Here is a 22,501-nt window from a genome sequence, read left to right as displayed (position 1 = left end):
TAAATGTTCAATACAGCAACTGCGAGCGTAGTTGAGTCAGCATCATGAGGGAGTGTGCTCTACGCTACTCACACAATGCTGTCATTGTCCAGAATCATGCGAGAGTAGCATGCCGCATATCACAAGCATGGGAACACATTGGAAATTGAAAGTACAGATTTGAACCATCATAACTTTGAATCTGGTCTAGTCCACCAATTCAAAGCAATCCTGCAGGAGTTCCTCTGCCTCCCTTGACCATACCTTCCCTACTAGTGTTGTAGTCCTCAGTCTCTGCTTGTACACCAGGAATAGAAGGATAGCCAGTTAATCAGACTTGCCAAGGTGCGGGTGTGGGAGGGCAATTTGGTGTCCTTCATGAAGGTGTATCAGTGGCCAAGAATGTTGGTGCTTCTGGTTGTGCAGGTGATATGTTGATGGTAGTTTGTCAGAGATTTCTTCAGGCTGGCCTGGTTGAGTCCCCTTCATTGGGAAGTCATCAGGGGGTGCTATCACATGGCTGCTGATTACAGTGCCTGCCTGGGCAGAATGTATGTTGCAACCAGGATGATGGCCGGAAACTCCCTTGGCAGATAGAATGGATGGCACTTGATCACCAAGTGTTCAATAGCAATACCACCTTTGTTGGTCAAATAAAAGGAAATTATGAATCAGAATGCAGATGGGGATCGAGAATATGGTTGGGTTTTCCAAGAACATTCTTGTTTTCAATATCATCAAGACCAAGGAGTTCATTGATTTTAGGAAGGAAAAGCTGAGGGACCACTCAATTGTCTGCATTGATTGAAAGGAGGAGGAAAGGGTTAGTTCCTTGGAGTTTATATAATCAGACCCAGCATATCAAGCTAATGCTGAAGAAGGGTCATCAGCACCTTAACTTTCTAAGATAATCTGAGGAGATTTGGCATGGCATTGAATACTCTATCAAACTTCTAGAGGGCCCCAGTAGTAAGTGACTGACTGATGCCATCACAGCTGGTTAGGTACTTTGTGTGCCTATGAACTCAGGAGGCAAACATTACTAAGTTCATCAGTCTCCAACTACCCATGCATTGAAGAACCCTATGTGAGGTTCTGCCTCAGGAAGGCAACTAATGTCATTAAAGAGCTCCATCACCCTGGCCATAATGTCCTGCTCCCTTCAGAAAGAAGGTGCAGAAGCTGAAAACCAGTACATCCAAGTTCAAGAACAGTTCATTCCCCCACCCCCAACAGCTATCAGGCTCTTGTACCTCCTCATCATCCTCTGCAACATCTAGGATTTCCCAGTCACTTTAAGTCAACTTCCCATTCCAACATGTATGGTTGAGGCCACACACAAATTGAAGGAACAGCACCTTGTATTCCATCTTGGAACTCTCCAAATAGATTGCATAAAAATCAACCAACTTCAGTTAACCTCTCTTTTTTCTGAAAATGCACCACCCCACCCACAGACTCAAGCTTTTCTTTCTCTCTGGACCTATTCTTCCTCCTCCTTTTACTGGCAAAATCCTGATTTTCTTTCTCCAGCTCCTTCCATTCCTTTCTCCTATCAGAGGGCATCTTCCTCAGCCCTCTGTCTCTTCTTCCTATTACCTCTGAGCTTCTGACATTGTTTCCACTTCTTCCCTCTCCCACCTGTACTCACCTACCAACCTTTGCTCCCTTTCCCTACCGTTTCATCAGGCATATGCTCATTTCTTGCCATTGCTGATGAAGGGTTTTGGCCCACATATCGATGATCTTTTCCCTTCCATGGATGTTGCCTGATTCACTGAGTTTTGTGTTTCTCCAGTTTTCCAGCATTTGCAGTCTCTCTTGTTTACACTAATATGTAAACTAATTCAACATAAAAATGACTTGTCAGTACTACTGTAATACCAGTTATTTTTTTTCCTCTGGCACTATGACAGCTGTTAATATATCACCTATCTTATGTATTTATTGTCTCTTTTTAAAGTAAGGTAAACTATTGTAGTTTTTTTTCATGAAGTAATTGTTTGGATGCAGCAAGAATTTGGTGCAAATATACTTTGTACAGTGCATATGACAATAAAACTATCATTTGACCCAAGCCCTAGGGGGGCCCAACTATTGGAACTCAGTTCAGGATGGCTTGGGGCTTTATGAATAAATGGACCAATGCTCAGTAATGCATAATGTGACAGGATTACCTACCCACAAATAGTCACTAAAGTACAGGTACCACAAGAAGCAGATCCTAATTCTTAGTGTACGGCTTCAATGCACATTAAATTTAGATAACAACATCCAAAAACCCTCCTCTGATTTTAATTTAGTTCATAGGAACCAGTGCTTCCCAGTAATTACTACAAGGGCAGAAATTGCCTATTGGGAAGTTAAGTAGCTTGTTGAACTTAACTGAATTGCACAACTCCAAGTTAACTGATCAAAGCAGTACAGCAGAAATTGCCAAAAGAAAATAGAAATTGAAATATAAACTAGATATAATTAGTGAAATCATGAAGATTTTTTAAAATGTTGTTCTAACATTATCTCTGAAAGGCTCACATTGTAAATGAGTTTAATTTTGAAATGGATCTGACAACAGCAATTTGGTTGTATTCACTAACTGTGTATTGACAACGGACAACAAAATGCTGAAAGAATTACAATATTCCACACAAGATCTGATTCAGACTGGCAACAGATTTCACTTCCCTTCTTTTTGGATTGGCTACCCAACAATACCAGGCTATGTAGCAAGTTGGGTTCAGGTTGGGTGACAGTTAAATTTTATATCCAAGCAGATCTCATGTTCTAAAACTGATCAATGGCTTCCTAAATTGAAACTGTTTCAAATGCAAACGTTGTACTTATTACTAGAAAGCCAAATATTTTCCTGGATTTAGCATTGAATCATCTGCAGTGTGCAACGGTCATAAAAATGGAGCCAAAGATTTTTGATCCTGGATTTTCAAAAGTCTAAAGTTTTCTTCCAGCAACTAAAGACAACCCTGCATCTTAAATATTTGACAGGAAGTCCCTTTACAGCCCTGCATTTCTGGATGGCCAGGGAGGTAGCCAGAACAAAGACATTTGAAAATCAAGCTTGGGTTACTCGTATGGATGGATACCCCACGGAACAGCAACTGTAGAAAGATGAGTAGCATCTTATTTTCCTCTGATCTTTGTAATAAATCTAATCTTGCTGCATTAATATCCTAATAATAAGGTTCATTAATCTTTTCACACTTAAAAAACCAAATGCATCTAATTGGGAGACTGGTCATAATAAAAAATTGAGAACTCAAAATAACTGAGAAAAACAGAACTAAGATTGTCACAAGACAACTACAGTTGCTCCTCAACTTACAATGCGGTTGCATTCTGGCAACTCCATCATAAGTTAAAAAAGAATATGGATATACCTTGTTTAACACCAACAGTGCTGTATCAGTCCCCACACTGCCCTGATCTCTCCCCACAGCACTTCATCATTCCCAACACTGATCCCACTGCCCTGCTTTTCCCGGACAGTGCTGTGCCTTCTCCCTCTGACAGTGCTGTATCAGTCCCTGCAAACTTTCCAACCAAATTAAAAGTGATTGACCAAGGAGGCTACAAAGAAGTTTCCTTAGAGGAATCATCAACATTTATTGGAAAAATCAATGATGCTTGTGATTACCTTACTTTCATGTATTACATGAAAGTAAATAACAACAGTCATGCTATTATACCATTGTAACTTCAAAAAAAATTTAAGTCGGACCATCGTTAAGTAGGGGAGCACCTGTATATGTCGACTTGCAATTAAAAAAATAGCATCAAAAATAGCGTTCAAAATATCCTAGACCATAGAGAAGTCCAGCAACTCATCTCTATGGACCAGACATAAAACTTTTGAAAGTCACACATGCATTCTTTCACTATAGCTCCAAGTCCAATTATCTTACACCAAATTAAATCCCCATAATTTCATAAAATTATGATTAAAAAGAAAATATTTTTTTAATTTTTATAGACATTATTCTGAACACTAACACTATAACCACAGGTAATCCACAAAACATTTTCATCTGGGTACATACACACATGCTAATAGAAACAAAGATTATAATTCAGTTGGTGATAGTTTGCCTGATCCTTGAACAATGGGATTTTCTAAAATTGTGCTCTGAATTCTGGGAACAAGTCCTAGCTGACAGTGTTGCAATGACACTTAATAAGCTTCAGGAGGAACAAAGCCCCATCAACAGATGTAATTAAAAGTTCTATTATGTGACTTGCCTCAGCGAGGTTGTTCCTGCGTTTTGCTTTTTTGATAGCTCTGTTTTTCAGCACATCTTCACTTGCCACTGAGAAGGTTCCTGCCTAAAAAGCAAAGTATTCTATAATAAAACATTATTAACTAGTAATTCAACATCCTGATTTTGCTGGAAAAGCTTAATTTTTAAATTGCAATAAAATATCAATGTGGCTCATTGCAGTTTGATACTGCAGCTAATAATTCAGGTGGATGCAAGAGACTCCAACATTTATCCAAAGAAAATTTGTCTTTTCCCCTCAAAGCACTGCTTTCTCCATAAATGAGGTCTAGGTCTCATTTATAATTTGTAAGATATTTTGATACCTCATTTGCCTGCAACTCTGATTGAAGAGAATGTTACAAATGATCTCCTGAAGAGCTTTACATTATGGTACATCATGCCAAAAAGAGATCTGCCAACCGCAATCAGCAAATTCAAATGCTACTTGTATTTCACTCAAGGAAGTTACCAGTTTAGCAGTGAAATACATAATGCAATTACTGTCATACAATTATTATAAATATAATTTGCATTACCCAATATTGTGAATAAGATAGCTGACAAAAACTCAAATCAAGGAAGAAAGCCAGCCCCACTCCACAGATTTGAGAATCTGATCCAGGTGAACATTATAGGTAAGCTTTCAGCAATAACCTGGCCAATTCTTTCCTCAAAGTGAACCACTGAAGCAGATTATTATGCTATTCTAATATTACTTTGTATAAACTGGCTGCTTCATTTGTACAATCTACCCCACAAGTATTTCCTTACAGAATTTGGGGATAACCTGAGAGTATACAAGACCTGCAGCGGTTAAAGTGGAGTTTGCTTCCCAGAGTTCCCAGTGGAACTAATGGATGTATTAAATATCTTCCAAAATGATGTGATTCTTGAAGTAGTCTCACATAATACTGCAATTCAGGCAGTCACTGGGTTAAAAACAAGTTCCATTGCCTAGGTCTGTCTTGTTTGTATTTAAGTCAGAACAAGTACATACGGTCCTTATTTAGCATTAGTCAAATGTTTATCTTAGTATATAGCACAGAGTATATATTTTACCTTTCTATCCAAGTAAAACACTTCCAAATATACTACAATATCTTAAACATAATAATACAGATGATGGAGGAGAACATGGCTACTGTTGGAGGATGGACCTGGTTCTGGAGTCAGAACTCTATTTTTGCCACATGAAACTTCGAGGTGGAATCAGCTGCAAAGAAGCATCTGTTCATTTCTAGCTGCCTTTAACTCAAGGAGGTAGTAAAGAGTCATCAAACTGTTGGTTTACTAGTGAACCAGATGAAATAAGAGTACAACACAGTTAATGTGTTCCAAGCAAGTTCAGTGTTACGAAAACCCGCAATGTTCAAAGCATTATTACAATGCACTTTAATGTTATACTATAATGCTATAAAAGGGATACATAAAACTGATATTTATTGGTAATAAGTGAACATCATTTATTTAAAAAAATATTTGTCCCACATAATTTACTCCTAAACCTAATGCATTGTTCAGTGGTTTGGAAACTCATTGGTCTGCCACATCAAAGCAGAGATTTAAAGAAAACAGATTCTCATCAGTGTATGGTAGCGTGCTGTGAGATAGTGCAGGGAGCCTGATCACAGCAGGGACAGCAATAACTTTCAACCCAGCCACTTAACTCTCTCTATTCCACAACTCAACACCTATATTTCAAATATTTTAAACTAGTCTTGCAAAACAACAACAAAACTTTAATGTTGCAAACTAAAAAATGTGGGTCAAAAAGACCATCACGTAGCATACTCTTGTGATGTTGACTCAACCATGCTCAAACCAGAAGTTGATGGCATTCTACTTCCGACCAGCTTGTCAGTTTGTAAATTGGATGTTTTTAACCCAGGGACTGCCTGTTGTGCAAAATTATCGATCAATTAGTCAAACTTCAGTTAGGAAAATAAGTTGTGATATGATTATCCTTCAGTAAATAAAAAAACCAAACAGCATTAATGCTGAATTTTCCAATTTCATACAACACCCACCCTCATCTGGTTCCACTGTTTCTGTCTTTTCCCTGTTCCCAACACTCAGCACCCTCTCCATGCTCTCCTCTTTGATCAGTCTTCCCCACTTATTTCCTGGTCCCTCCCTGTCTCCCACTCCCTCCTTTCTCTGCTGCCATTTCCCTTCTCACTTTAGTCTCACATAAAAGGTCTTGACCCAAGACAATGACCATCCATTTCTCTCCATGGATACTGCTTGACCTGCTTAGTCCCTCTGGCATCTCATTAATTGCTCAAGATTCCAGCATCTGCAGTTTCTTATGTTTTCCATTAAGTAATGGAAGTTTATTCAACTGTAGTCACAGAAAGTCATTGAAAAGCAAGGACATATGAGGTTATGCAAATTGCCATATAAATAAAAATTCTTAAATGTTGAGCAGAGATGGCCCAGTGATCAAACTTTTGACACTCAAAGGTTCTCAAAAGAAGAATTAATAGGAGAATGAATAAGTGCACTACTATGGAAAGGATAAAACCAGTTAAAAGAAACAACAGAGAATAGAGATGTGTCACCGCAAAACTTTTGAGTTGTTTTTCAGGATTAAGTTTGAAATATAATCCTGAAAATTGTTTTCAATCTTGATATCATATTAATTCTTGATATATTACATCAAAATAACTAATTTAAAAGATAACAAAAGACCGATTAAGAAACAACGTATTAACAAACATTGTGCAATTTTTATTCTGCATTTGATATAGATTAAAGTTGCAAGACCTGCCTGCATAAAGGGAAAACAAAGACCTGATGAATCATCTGCTTACTAAATTATGCTTAAACTTGATGTAATCTTTAAGCAACACAGCTGACGTAGCAGTTAGTGAAATGCCTTTACAACACCAGCAATCGGGACAGGGGTTAGAATTCGGCGCCAAATACAAGGAGTTTGTACATTCTCCTCATGGATTTTCCAAGGGGGCTCTGGTTTCCTCCCACTGTTTAAAATGTACCAGGGGCATAGGTTAATTGGGTGTAAATTGGGCAGCACAGAATCATGGGTCACAAAGGCCTGTTACTGTGCTGTATGTCTAAATTTAATTAAAAAAATTAAATGAAGCCCACAGACAATTTAGAGAAAGATTTTCCTTGGGTTTTCTTACAAGATAGGTAATAATTATTTAGCCAATCAAGTATATAAAAGGTCTCAGAGTATCCCCATCATTACCATTCCCCCATTAAAATTTTATTGTAAATATTTCCTTAGTACAGGGGAAACTGAAGGTCATAAAAAGGTTTAGGGTGAACACATCTAAATTTCACCTTAACCCTCCTAAATAAGGAAAATATAAAACAAGTTAGCCATCCACCTGCCCATTCTTGGCAAGTTGTTTCAGATCAACCCATTGCACTTTGTATCTGCTAAAGGTAAACCCCGCTTTACGAATACTCGCTTTACGAAAATTTGCTTGTATAAAGAAACCAGTGTTCACTTTTACAAAGACATTATGAGTGTTTGCTTTTATGAAAATTGTCTCCAATAGTAGTCAATAGGTCTTCGCTTTACAAATTTTTGGTTTACAAAGTTTCTCAGGAACGCTCTACCTTCGTAAAGCGGTGTATATCTGCAGTCCATTATAAACAAATTATGCAGTTTTATTTCTAACAGATGGACTATAAGGGCAGCCTGACAGACTTCTTAATTGTTATACTTTGTTTTTCTATTACTAAAAAACACTAATGCTATTTTCCACTTTATGATGCTGTATTTTTACAATCAAAACATTATCAAATTCATCAACATTTAAAAAAATGCTTCCTTAATGGAAAAGTACATGCAGGAAACTTGTTTTAAAAAAAACCAATTCATTACATCACACATAGGTGGCTTGCTCTTGGCACTCAGCTTGTGCCATTCAAGTCAGCTCCAAAAAGGAAGAATGGTGATAGGTCTATGTCTTTGCAGGATGCTGCTGTCTTCATTTGTAAACTTCTAAATATCCTTGAGTGGGATTTTGAAGTCAATTAATGGAGGCTAATAAAATTATTCACAATCTTCAGAGAAAACAGTTACTGGATCAAACAGGTTTCAACTTTTAACAAACTTTGTGATAAAATAAATTATTTGTTTTTCAATTTTTAAAATTAGAACATGTTTATTTATTGAACTTTAGCCATAATTAACACTGCAGTATTCAGCTGATGTTGCTTGACATCAGCAAGTCCTGACAATGTTGAATGTCAATGTCTTGGTATTTCAATTGGTTTTATTCCATATTACATGCTTAAACAATCCATTTCTGTAATGCTCCCTCCACCTCAGCACACTTCATGAACACTTGCATAAAAGAAAAGCATATTTAATTTAGAGTATTGTCTAAATTCAGGCGCTTTCCTATACTCTTTGTTTACATCTCACTGTATTATCACTCTATCCTCAACTAAATGATCAGTCTCCAAAATTTTTTTCTATCAGTCTTATTATTACTTCTTATAATTATGCACAAATATGGTCGTGTGTGAGTAAATACATCACTTCATTAAAATTATTTCTGACTGCTTGTCTTGGGTAAACTTATACCTCTCATTTTGTTCGTTTGAAATTGGTCACAGTGTTTGAGCTACCGAAAGAAAATAGACACACACACACCAAGAGCAGTTCAGTTTATACAAGGCTTTATTACTAAATCTAAAGCTGAATTCATACTACAATATGCAAGCCCTTCCCAATTATACTTATCAACGCCTGGACTGGTCCCAACTGCCAAAGCGAGGCAACGACTGCACACTTGTATAGGTTGTCGGGGCGCCAGTAGCAGCTTCTCTACCTCCCTCGACCGGGATGTTAGCTGGACTCTTGAAGCTCTTCTTCTTGCTGAAATGTTGCCACCTCTTGTAGAGTCTCAAACTTCAGCAGTGGGACCATGGCTTATATTACCCAAAAGTTGTTTACTTCAGATCTTTTCTCTTTGAACAAATGATTTAATTATCTTCAAGGTCTCCTGACAGTCTGCGACCAACAAAAGACAACTGCATCTCTGGGCCTCATGGGGGAAGTTGGATAATGTCTACTGATTCATATGCATCCCTGGGCCCCATAGTGTAAATTTAGATAATGTCTACTAATTCATATGCAACAAGCAGGTTCTCAGCCTTGCAGAAGCAAAGGCTGCAAAAGTAAGAAACCCGGTTTAAATCTTCCATTACACTGCTATGTCCCAACAGTGGTTTGGAAAGAAATTGTTATGTCAACACCAAAAGCAAGAAAGGTGATCAGTTATAGATTTGAAGAGCTGAGTATGAAAAATTATTTAATATTCCTTCTAGAATTTATAAAATTTTACTGCACTTTAATTCAGCAACACAACAAATGACAACTATTCATTTTCTCATCTTTGAACAGATTATGATTAAGTAATAACATGAAAATAACAGCTTCAATCAATAATTGCCATTGCAGTATGGCCAAATCTAAGTTGAGGGCTTGGTTCATTTTATTTTCCTCCCAACATCTCACATTGACATGATATTTTACAGTACTGCTAAAACTGCTATTTCTTTCTTCATCCCCATATCTCGTCCAGAAAAGTTCCACTTTAAATCAGAGAGGCAAACTGTCATGCCTATGAAGTGTATATATACACACCTCTTCAGATTCTTCTTCCTGATCCCAATTCCGGTCAGTTAGTTCCTTATCAGCAGTCCTCTTTGCCATGATCTTATTCCTGAAACAAAATTAACAAGATTAATACTTTGTTATTGTTACATTCTCGACCAGCTTAATCCGTGTGTGTGTGTGTGTATATTTTATATATATATATAATAGAGAGAGAGATAAATCCAAACCATTACAGTTTAAGATCAATTCTGAAGAGATCATTTAAAAGATCAGTCTCAGAAAGCTTTTGTGTTGAAACTCAGTCTTTACTGCTGTTCAAAAGCAATTATGGAATACATGTGAGGCATCAGACTTCTCAAAACTAAAATTTCTTGTAGAGTGGTTTTCAAATAATTGTTTCTTCATACTAATGATTTTGCTCTTTTGCATGGAAATTTTAGAACTTGTTTTTCTTCCACGATGATTTCCACATATTCAGGGAAGAGTTTTATAAAGTGGCCATGTCGAAATGGTCATGATGAATCTGTCCTCTTTTCAAAGAGCTACCACATTTTTGGTGTTCCTCCTTTTCAAAAGAAGAACACAAGCAGCCTTCCTTCTCCAAAGGATTGTTACTTCATTTCAATCCAGTGTGACTTACAGGATGGTCAAGCACCTTCTTCAGGTCTCAAAATATCTCTGTTTCAGTAATAGGTTTGCTGAAAATGTCTTTAATCATGTGGCATGACATAATTGCTGTCTCTGAAGTTTCATCTCTTACAAAAATCTGAGTGAATATGACTTCAAATTGTCTGCTAAGACCAGCCAGCAGAATGGCTGTGCGTATACACATGCTTCTGAGTAAGCAACTATTGTTTTGAATTTTCAATTGAGAACTGTTAAGACTTTTCTGACCGTTGAAAGATTTGAATTAGCAAACACATTATCTCTTTAAGCAACAGACCCAGCAGAATAAATAAGCAGACAAACTGTCTCCAGCTGTCATTTCAAAGGATTCTCTATGAGTGTGTACTTGTGCATCCCTATGTCCAAACCCACCAAAGCTGGATTATGCACCTAACACTGAAATGTTTTTTAAAAATCTATCAAACTATTTTGGTGCAAGATTGGAAAAGTCCCAAAATTTGATTCTAAAATGGTAACTTTGAGGTTAATGTTGATTTAAATACAAATAAAAACTTTAAACTATTAATTTGTATGACAGTAATTGAAGATATCAGATGAAAGAATGAAAAATGATTAAATAGTGCAAGAGTAGGAGTAGACCAAACCATACAATATTTTCAAAAAGACAGGAGGCCCAAACGTACATATTAAAGGCTTCATAGTCAAACAATATTAAACTTACTGCACAAATGTGTCATATAACTAAACTGCAGTCACTTTGAAGACACTGAAATCTTATTTAAATAACAGTTTGACATATAAGAGAAATAATTATCAGATAATTTCAATGTTATTGATGGTCAAAGGAAAAGTAACAGCCAGATCATTACAAGAACTTATAAAGAGTATTTAGCTACATTAAGGGATCTCTTAATTTGACAATTCCACAGAAACCTGAAAGATAGTATCCTTAACAATAGGCAAAATAAAGAGGGGATTTTTCCCTTTTTCCTATCTGTTTGGATGTGGAGCATCACTGTAAAGTCAGTTTTAAAATAGAATTCATTTGGGAATTATTCTTTGATTTTCTGAGTCCAAGATAAGTTTTATCTATCAACTGAACAGAGAATTGCACTTAATCTCTGGAGAGGAATCACTTAATAATCAGGACTTGATGAAGGGTTTTGATCTAAAATGTTGACAATTCCCTCTCCTCCCCGTTGATGCTGAGTTCCCAGCAGGTGGTTTCTCAAGTTCATTATCACCTGACTGCACATATGCAGCCCAACCAAACAGCATTTGTCCTGACCAAGTTCATCTATCAGCCTGGGATATGATCGTATTGAATGGCAAGCTGAAGTCAATGAACAAACATATACACAGGACATAATAATCACATATATTTTAAAATTTTATATAAAGCATGGTAACAGGCCATTCTGGCCCAAGAGCCTTTAACAACCAATTAACCTTCAAACCCAATAGGTGTGTGGAGGGTGAATGGAAACCAGAGCATCCAGAAGAAACCCACGCAGACACCAGGCGAATATACAAACTTCCTACAAACAGCGCCAGATTCAAACCCAGGTTGCTGGCACTGTAATTGCGCTGCGATAATTGGGCTGCTTAAAGGTATAATTTAAATACACACAAATACTTTGGGATGATTTACTCGGTTACAGGATACTAGTTCTTCACTCTCATAGCCTGCTGTAAAATGCCACTTCCCAGCCTGGCAGTCTTACTTCGATGTTCCTATACCTCTTTGATGGTAGTGTATCAAAAGATACTGTATGCTAGATGAAAAGAATTTTCTAAAATTCTTTGAGCCCTATTCATGCAATGCTCCAGGTAAATGTTCACAGAGGAAAGGGAGACCCCAAAAATCTTCTCGGCTGTTTTGATGATCATTTGTATTTGCTTCCGGGCTGAAACTTTGCAGTTACCATATCACACATTATGCAGCCATACAAGACATTCTCAATTGTGTATCTGTAAAATGTTGTTGAAATGCTCTCCCCAAGTGTCTCAGGAAGTGTAGGTGCTGCTGTGCTTTCCTGATTAATGAGGTGTTGAGAGTCCAGGATAGGTTGTCCTTTATATCCACAAAGAGCTCTCTGCTCTCTTCACAACAAAATCTTTTTGATGTGTAATGGAGAATGGTTGACCTTCATCTTGATTGTGGACTTAAGATCTCCTTTATCTTATCCACGTTGAGACTCAGGTTGTTCTTGCACCATTTTATTAGCCTTCCAACCTTTTTTCTGCAAGGCCATTCATACCTGTTGCCAACAAAGCCAACCATTGTATCATCTGCAAACGATGATTCTGTTTGAACTGAATCTAGCAGTGCAGTTGCAAGTCAGCAGCTGACTGAGCACTCAGCCCTGAGGTGCGCCAGTGCTCAGTGTGACGAGACTTGAGATTTTGCTACCAACCTGAACTCTGTGGTGATTCAGTCAGGAAATCCAAAATACAGTGGCAGAGAGGGTGTTGAGTCCCAACAAGAATAGTTCATCTATCAGTCTGTGGTATGATCGTATTGAATGGCGAGCTGAAGTCAATGAATAACAGCCTGGCATCCTCTCAGTGGGCAAGGACAGAGTGGAGGGTCAAGGCTATAACATCATCTGTAGTCTCTTGCCTCCATATTAATGGTAATTAGTTGAATTCAAAGGAAATTGCATATAGGATAGGATCACAAAAGGAAGCCAATACTTGAATGGAGAAGTGACAATTTAAAGATCTTGTGCCAAAAGAGGAGATTTTCATCTCCACTATTTTGGCTGGATTTTAATTCTCATCGTCATTCAGCTGCCTTGATGTTCGGCATGGGCAATCTTGTCTCTCCATCTCTAACCCTCCAAATTGTAGTTGTACCCCCCCCCCCACCCCTGTTCTCCTTCAGTGAAGGTTTCATCTTTGAGCTGAGACCATAATCAATGTTGAATTCATGATTATAAAGGGGAAAATACTGAGGTTGCCTTCTTCAGATGCAGAGTCAATACTGGACGGTAAACCCTGACCATCTGCCCAGCGTTTTTAGTTTTGCAATCATTCATTCCAATCTGTAGAATCTACTTGTAAAAACCATCCATTATCTACAATCCATGGCATCACATGTCTCTGATTGGGAGGCTAAACAGGTACTAAAACTTGCCCAAGGCTGACCTGTAGGTTACTGGACGGAAGGAGTGTCTTAATATCCTCCTTTTCCTGAACAATTGCACAGCTCCGACCACCAATGTAATTTTAGCTGAGCCTAAACTAATAGTGTCTAAACTACAGTGCAAAACAATCCAAAATGCTATAAGCTAGGAACCAAACTACTGTACCTATTAGAACATAACAAAATTTGCAATATAAAAGAACGATTTTGCACCCTATCAAATCTCATAGGAAGTAAAGCTGTTAATAATAGCATTGTGCTTGTTAGAAACAAAAATAGCTATCTTTCACTAAAAGCAAGTTTAAATTCAGCATAGGTTTCTGAAGATAAAACAATGGCAGGCATGAATCTAAAGGATGACTGAAAAGAAAATCTCGTTGATTCACTCCTCTCAGAGAGTTCCAACTCCATTGGCTTAAGTCTCAACCTACTCCTTCCATCCTCAAACAAAATAAACAAGGAGTCCAAAGACATCCTGATCTGAGTGTTTGGACCATCTTGAAGGATCATCATCCTGTGAATTTACCCTCAGATAACAATTCCACAGAATTCTAAAACAAGTTAAGATTCTTGGATTTTCTGGCTTCACCTATACACATAACCATTTGAAAAGAGATGTATTTTGCATTCCTGTCATCCAAAAGCTGTAATGCATGACTATAATTCGTGTAGTACACCCTTCTTCAAATTGCTTGCAAGTTATAATTTACTTTGTAAAATAAATATCTGGAGAAGACTGCTTTTCAGAATCATTTTAAATTGGAGAATCAATGATTGTTAGTGAATTATGGAAGCTTATTTTATCTGGTTATTATTTTAAAATGCAATCCATGCTGTCTTGGCTATTATGATTAATCTAAACCCAACTGAATTAATGTACACTCCTCACTGCCTGGACCATATTTTCAAATAACTTTATTGTAAACCCAGGAACAAGTGATTTACATTGTTCAAGTGAATTTCGCAAAATGCATTGAATGCAAATTTAAAAAAAAGATACAATAAATGTGGATTAATTTCATCGAGGAAATGACAATGTCGTTCACGCGATTCTCCTCAAACTGAGCTTCTCTCAAGTCTTGCACATATGGTAAATCAGAGCAAAATTAAAGAAATCATTTTTGCTTTTAAAAAAAAACCCTGATAAAGTCAATACTAAATTAACTGGAAGACGTCCAAATAGCGAAATTATTTAGTCAATGACAGTTTAATGACCTTTCCTCCTCCTATATAAACTCATGGAATCGAATAAGTGAGAGCTATGAACCCAGTCGACCGCCAACTACACTTCCAGGAGGGGTCGCCAGGCAGCGAGGAGGGTCGAAAACCGTGCCATTCAACAAAAAAAAAACATTTTAGACGATCCACATCATGCAACCTTAATTTAGATCAGCATCGGGAATTAGAAATCAGGCATGCAATCTTCCCGGTCTGCATAATTCCGGAACAAACAAGAAATCGGATCGAGGACGAAATTACCAAATGCAGCATGGAGATTATTTGGAGCCAATGTATCTGCTTTAAACAACTGATAATATCTTCACCTGATGCGCTGTCTTCAGGTAGGATGCTACTTCGCCCACAACCTGCAGAAAATGTTACTTCCCGTCTTTTGAAACAAAATGACCAAATAAAGGGTGGGGGGTTGTTCAGCAGCGGCCAATTCCTTCCAGAGCAGTAATGCCTCCCAAGGAGCGGTCCACCCCAGCCCGGGCGACCCGCATGTTCGCAATGCCGACACAACCGAACCTCACGCTGAGGGCCACTTCTGATTGACAACGCAGCTGCCCAATCACATTGCGCCTGAGAGCCGGCTCCGGCCACAATGAGGGGCGGGCCCGCATCATCAAGTTGGGCTGACTCGGAGGAAATCGACGTGCGGTTTTTTTTAAAAAAAAATACCACCCCAATAACGGTTGACATTGACCGATCGGCATCTCCGTCTATTCGAGAAATGTCAGAGCTCAGTCGGTGCTTCTTGGAGGAAGGAGGGAGGGAGGGAGGGAGGTTGAGGCCGAGGCCTTCATGCTTCTCGGTGAATGGCCGTTTACCTCTTTTTTTACCATGTTAAATCCTCCCCAGAGCCCGCTCTGTCTCTGAAAGAGGGCGATTATGAAATGCAGTTGTGTTATTATCACCGGCAAAGCGTTTCGTCCTGCAACGTTAAGCTCTCGTGGCTTTGATGCCGAGGCGGCACCATCAACGGTTAATATTTGAATTGTTGCGTGCAAAACTCGTCTCACCTGCGATAGGTGACGTTGAGCTTGTCGATGAGCCAGCTGCTCAACCCCGGTAAGGCCCTTGACAAATAATTCTCTTATTATTCGCCCTACCCTCTGTAAATACTGGATTCGACAACTCAGCGTTCGTTTTCCTTCACACCTCTCCCAACTGTTCAGTTTTGGGGCAAGGCAGCCATTTTGTCGTGGAGAGGCGGGCCCGCGCATGCTCACTGAGCAGAGGCTGCCGGCTCTCATTTGATGCCCAGAACAGGAGGTCTGGAGGCAAAACTTTTCTCAATTGAACCTCGGTTTTAGCCAAAGTGGTAAATTAAATTACATTTTGAGGTCTGGAGGCAAAACTTTTCTCAATTGAACCTCCGTTTTAGCCAAAATGGAAAATTACATTTTGAGGTTATGGAGGCAAAACTTTTCTCAATTGAACCTCGGTTTTGGCCAAAGTGGAAAATTACATTTTGAGGTATGGAGGCAAAACTTTTTTCAATTGAACCTCCGTTTTAGCCAAAATGGAAAATTACATTTTGAGGTTATGGAGGCAAAAATTTTCTCAATTGAACCTCCGTTTTAGCCAAAGTGGAAAATTACGTTTTGAGGTATGTAAAATCACCAAATTGATGTAAAATGCCTATTGAATACATGACTGGTGTCAAATCAGTAATACCCTCACTAGCACCATTCCAGAAAAGTCATTCATATTAATTTAATTTACATTGAAATTTTTGTACAAGCTTCTGAAGGATTAAGTATTGATCCATCAGATGTTAAATTTAGTAGTAATTTGGAAGTTCAAATTAATTGTCAGAGTACATCACTTGGAATCCTGAGATTTTTTTCTGACAGGATTTCTATATCGGTTGTGCAAAAAAGATATGAGTACAAAAGAGAGCAATGTAAATAAAATGAATGTTCAAATGCAGAAAAAAAATTTAAACACTCAGTCAATCAAGCCATCTTTATTTGTCGTTCATGCCATGCATTTCACAGTAAAGACGAAATAGCGTTTCTCCAGGTCCAGGAGCAGATTTACAAGTTGAAATATTAAGACATATACAATATAAGTCCACGGTACAGTATTCACATGTGTTCTGGGAATTCAGGAGCCTGATAGCTTGGGGGGAAAACTTGCCCAATCTGGACGTAAGGGCCTGAGTGCTACGGTACCTCCAATCAGAAGGGAGAACAGTTTAAATGTGGGCTGTGTGAAGTCCTTCACAATGTTTATTGCTTTCAGCATTCATCGTCCTGGTAGGAAGAGGGCCCCCATTGATCTTTTCTGCTGTCTTCACTATCCTCTACATGGTCTTGCAGTCTGAGGAGGTACAGTTTCAAACCAGGTAGTGATACAATTGCTCAGAATGCTCTTAATGTAACCTCTGTAGAATGTAGTGAGAATGGAAGGTGGGAGATGAACTTTCCTTAGGCTTTCTTGGCTATGGAGCTGGTGTTAAGGGACCAGGTGAGATTCTCTGCCAAATGCACACCAAAGAACTTGATACTCTTGACGACCTCAATGGTAGAGCCGTCAGGGGAGAGTGATTTCCCCTGGGCCCTCTTGATCTGTTGGAGAAAGATGTTGAAGATATTTATGAAAAATTGGCCAGTTGGTCAGCACAATTTTTCAGTATTCGGCCAGGTACTCCCTCCGGGCCAGATTCTTTCCTTTGATTTACTCGCCTGAAGGCAGCCTGTACATCATCTTTGGATACTGACAGTAGAGGATCATCAGGGGGGCATTGGGGTGTATGTTGGTTCTTCCTTGTTCTGGTAGTCAAATCGGGTATAGAGGGCATTGAACTCATCTGGAACTGGAGCTTTAGTGTTCTATTGCTCTGGATTTGAATTTTGTCGCAGGTGATATCATTTAGGCTCTGCCACAGCTGTCGGATACCCTTCATTGTTTCCATTTGCAGCTAGAATCTGCACTTTCCACAGGAGTTGCCTTTTCGTAGGTCGTACCTGCTCCTCATGTGATGTTCTGGATCTCCGGTCTTAAATGCCTGTGATAAGGCTCTCAGCGGGTTCTGGATTTCATTGTTCATCTGGGCTTCTGGTTGCAGAAAACCCTGAATGATTTGATTCATTTCTGCTACACAGTTCTGTGCACATAATAGAACATGGATAGCTGAGTTGAGGTTTATTTTACTCTTACCCAAAACATGCCATTCATCATAAAGAAACACAAAAGCTACAGATGCTGTAATCTTGAATGAATATCTATTATGTACATGCATTGTACCTGCCAATCCCATCGAACAAGCTGCTATAGAAACAAGATTGATTATAGCAAAATATTCCTCATACAACTTCCAATAGCCACAACCCAATAGTATGCAAATACATTTAATATTTTTTTTAAATTTAGACATCTGGCATTTTGGCCCACAAATCCATTCAGCCCAATTTATACCCAATTAACCTACACCCCTGGTTTATTTTAAACGGTGGGAGAAAACTGGAGCCCCAGGGAAAACCCACGCAGACACAGAGAGAACGTAGAAACTCCTTACAAACAGTGTGGGATTCAAACCCTGATCCCAATTGCTGGTGCTGTAAAGGCATTTCTCTAATTGCTATGTCCACCGTGCTGCCCAATTTATACTTAATTATTTCGATTTAAATGATTGCCCACCAATGCTGCCCAATCTGCTGAATTTCCAAATTTTTTGATTACAGTAGTGTTTTTTGTTGCAATGCAAATAACCCAGGTAGAGTTAACAAACGGTGTCACTGAAGACAATAAACCTTTGAGTCTCGAGTCCAGATTATGGAGGCAGCCAGTACAACAATGTATCAAAAGTCTAGCACATGGTTTCTAAAATTATACTGTACACTGCCAAATGAAGCAGGCTCTATGGCACCTGATGTTCCTAGGCCTAATCTCAGAAGCTAAGCAGGCTCAGGACTGGCCAGTACCCAGAGGGGAGACTGCCTCGGACCACCAGGTACCGTGGGTTTCTGTGAAGGGTGCAGGACAAAGTGGCGACTCTCTATCTGGCTTATGGTAGACAAAAGTTGAAGAATTTCATGTATGCTACATTCCAAATGTAGTATTATGTTACAATAATGGAATCTTTACCTTTACCAAAGCCACCGAAAAACGAAGGAGCAACAACTCATATTTCATCTGGGCACTCTCCTACAGCATGGCATTAACACCAGACTCCTCTGGTTTCTGCTCGACCTCTCCCCATTCTCCCGCTCTTCCCCATTCTCCCTCTCTTCCCCATCCCTCTGTCTGCTTTCCTCCTGCTCTCCACCCTCTTCCCTCTCCATTCACAAACCCATCCCACCTCTGCTTGTTTCCTGTTGTGCTCTCCCTCCTTTATCCTCTTGCATGTGGACCTGTGCTCCTCTCCCACACTCTACCATTTTATTCAGGAGCCTGTCTACATTTTACTCATACTTTGATGAAGAGTTCAAGCCCAGAAGTTTATCTTTGCTGCTGACTTTTTCAGAAACTGAAAAAGTTGCTGTTAATTCTATTTGGTTTGAGAGTGCCCAGATGGGAAAACAGGTGTTGTTTTCTCCACAATTGTGTTTTTTACTTCAAACACTGCATCTGCAGACTTTTTGTGTTTTACTACCGTTATATGTGGAGGAAACACAGCCTTCTTGTCTGTCTTGAATTTGTGAATTGTTGGTGTTTATTTGTCCTCCCTGACTGAAACTTATTCAGAAGTCACATCACCTGTTGGTCAAGGTTGGACTATGGCCACTATTTCGTGCACATCTTGCCATTGGGTAATTTAAATCATCTAGGCTAGCAACAGATTTAGCACTGTATTTAGCACCAGCACAGAGCACATTCATCTTCTGCCTCATGGTTGAAGCCCCAGACACCGCTCGATGCCAGGTCACAACTGTGGACATCACTGGAGGGGTTGTGGTTAAGGTGTGCACTACACTGAAGCTAAACCGTAGTATTCCAATAGATCAATACTTGCAGTAGAGCCGTACCCTCATTGATTAGGGAACTGGGAGCGTGTGCAAGAGTCCCTGTTTATAGTGTGTGAACGGGGTCGAATATAGGTTTACTGTTGTCAGAGTTCAACTGATATCTGAGGTCAACGTCTATATCATCGCTCAAGAAAAACAGTGTGAATGGGGTTGAATATAGGTTAACTGTTATCGGAGTTTAACTGATGTGAATGTCTGTATCATTGCTTACATGAATTAGTAATTGTGTTCTGCTTAACATTCTTCCCGTGTGTTTCCCGTGTGTTAATAAAAGTTGTGTGTGATTATAACACTGTGTCCAGACTCGTCTTCTGTTATTCCACTAAATCTGATACTCTTCTCCACACAACAACTACACTCTATGCCAGGGGTGGTAAAATCACAGCTCATGAGCTACATGCGACTCTTTGACATGTAATGTGCACCTCATGGAAATATTTTGACTGAAGGAGATACCAGCACTCCTGAAGCCACCCCAGCCCAAATTCCTGCAGCTAGACCATGGAGTCCCAGGACGGTCACAGCTCAGGCTACATGACAAGGAGAAGGAAGAGGGAGTGGCCACTGGAGGAACGGCTCCTGCAGAGGAGCACATGCCAGAGTCAGGTTCTCCTCACTCAGGTCAGGTCATGCCATAGCAGAGTGACGCCAACACTGGGTATGTGGTTGGAGAGATCAGAAAACTGGGGTTTGGCGAGGCATGGCCTGCCCCAGAGGCATTATGTCTGTCCAAGGCAGTCACTCTGGTGGGGGAGGGCAGGCAAGATGACGGAGACAAGGAGCAGATGCTGGAGGGGGTTCCCAAAGAGGACTTCATCCAAGTGCCAAGCCAAGACAGCTGGAGCGAACAGCAGCAGTGAAGGTCCTGTCAGTGATCACAGGCAAGTCCTTGCCCTATCAGATGGGGCTAGGGCAGCACAGATGTTAGACCACTCCGTACCCCAGCCTCCGCTCCCAGAAGCTGCTTCCCCCATCCCGCATCGTGCACTCTGCTGTGGACGCTGCAATAGTTTAGGAATCTGCAGAAACCAATGGAGGTTGCATTCCCGAAGAGAAAACTTTAGAAACAGCAGTTTCATCCATCTGGCCTGTTGAGCCTGCTTCCACATTCTGTGGGATCACAGCTGATCTGGCCGTGGACCCAGCTCCATCCTTCCCCCCCATAACCCTTCATTCCCCTTCAATGTAAAATTCTGTCTTACTGTATCTTAAATAAATTTAATGAGGCAGCCTCTACTACTTCCTTGGGCAAAGATTTCCACAGAAAATCCATTAGGATTTTGAAAACATTTGATATATGTACTTTTTGATCATTGAAATCTATACAGATTAGCTGCTTAAAATCTACATGCATGAATACATATTATTTTGTACATGTATTTCTTAATATTTATATAAGTATCTTAATATTTATGTATTTTTAAATAAAATATGCTTTTGAGAATAAAATTGTATATTGTAGCGGCTGCTACTGCTGGAGGTTCTGCTCTCCACTGCTTTACTGTGCTGACAGCTCTGTTTATAAAGGGCTCAGAAGCCCATCTCTGATGCCATCATGCAACCCGACTGGTGGCATTCCGATCTGCTTCCTGGGATTGGTTGTTTAGTGTTATCCGGGGAGCGGCCAATCGGTAAGACCCTCTCATCCCTGGGTGTGGCTGCTTACCTAGCTGCTGCTGGCCAGCCCATCGGAGCGGGTTGCAGCAACTGTGCGCTGCTGAGTCGAGCGCCGACTTCGAAGTGCGAAGCCCATCTTGGCTGGCGGTGTAGGCCGTGGGTTCCTTGTGTTGGGTCATCTCTTCAAGCGTGGCGCAGTCAGCGGCCCGCTACAGTATGTAATTTTTTTTCATGTCTTGCGGCTCTCAAACATCTGAAATTTATCATATGTGGCTCTTACGTCAAGCAGATTTGGCCACCCCTGCTCTGTACATTACGCTGGTTTCCATTTTAAAACATTAACCTTTACAAAGTGTCAATGATACACAAATACTGTAGAGCTACAAATCAATTAACTACTAATGGAAAAAAAACATTCCATGTGCTTCTGGGATTTGGACTGCTGGGATAAAAGTTAGATTTAATCAACTTTTATCAATTTCACCTGCCAGGGTGTAGAGGTATCACTACCTGGACCTGAACACCCACCTGCTGTCATTAGAGAGAAATGCCTTCATATTCTGCAGGCTTGTATTAATTTGCTTACTCTGGGATTTAAAAGTTCCTTTATTGTCATGTTCACAAAATCACTTTGTTTGCCCTGTAATAAGGTGCTGATGGTGCAACACCACTGTTGAGTCGAAATAAAAAAGAGAAGCAAAGGAGTAAAGACACAAACCTGGAGAAACTCAGCAAGTAAAACAGTGTCCTTTATGTAGCAAAAGTAAAAATACATCCCGAAAGTTCAGGCTTGATTCCTTCATCAAGGTATGGAAAAATGTATTCTGAACAAAAGAGCTTGAAGTGGGGGGGGGGGGGGGGAGATGTGGTCACAAAGGCAGCAGGTGATAGGTAGAGAAGGGAGGGAAGGAACAGCAGCAATCAAGGGGAGGAGGAATGGCTGGGTAAATAGGAGGAGGAGGGGGTGGGGTGGTGGAGAGGAGAGCAGGTTAGCAGAAACTGAAAAAGTTGCTGTTAATTCTATTTGGTTTGAGAGTGCCCAGATGGGAAAACA

The 22,501-nt window shown here is 39.7% G+C and overlaps 1 protein-coding gene and 1 long non-coding RNA gene across 11 annotated transcripts in view; one reads left to right on the top strand and one right to left on the bottom strand.

Moving 5' to 3' along the window:
• nup50 (nucleoporin 50) overlaps nucleotides 1-16,073 on the bottom strand; it is a 77,270-nt gene extending 61,197 nt beyond the window's left edge. For 6 of the 8 annotated variants that reach the window (XR_011346596.1, XM_069903462.1, XM_069903461.1 and 3 more), the window contains exons 1-3: nucleotides 15,685-15,848; nucleotides 9,886-9,964; nucleotides 4,234-4,317 (exon numbers count right to left, since the gene is read on the bottom strand). Coding sequence is in view for 7 of the 8 variants with exons in the window: in XM_069903462.1 (XP_069759563.1) it covers nucleotides 4,234-4,317; nucleotides 9,886-9,954 (153 nt within the window). In the remaining variant the exon portion in view is untranslated. The other 2 variants (XM_069903458.1, XM_069903459.1) reach the window with 2 other exon arrangements.
• The window catches only part of LOC138745929 (uncharacterized), a 36,780-nt gene continuing 29,615 nt past the window's right edge, over nucleotides 15,337-22,501 (top strand). For all 3 annotated transcript variants that reach the window (XR_011346600.1, XR_011346601.1, XR_011346598.1), the window contains exons 1-2: nucleotides 15,337-15,925; nucleotides 22,098-22,254. This is a non-coding gene — a long non-coding RNA (uncharacterized lncRNA). The remainder of the gene's footprint in view (nucleotides 15,926-22,097; nucleotides 22,255-22,501) is intronic.

The sequence above is a fragment of the Narcine bancroftii genome, chromosome 11, assembly GCF_036971445.1.
Source record: "Narcine bancroftii isolate sNarBan1 chromosome 11, sNarBan1.hap1, whole genome shotgun sequence".
Classification (NCBI taxonomy): Eukaryota; Metazoa; Chordata; class Chondrichthyes; order Torpediniformes; family Narcinidae; genus Narcine; species Narcine bancroftii.
This window is presented reverse-complemented; position numbering and strand designations above follow the sequence as displayed.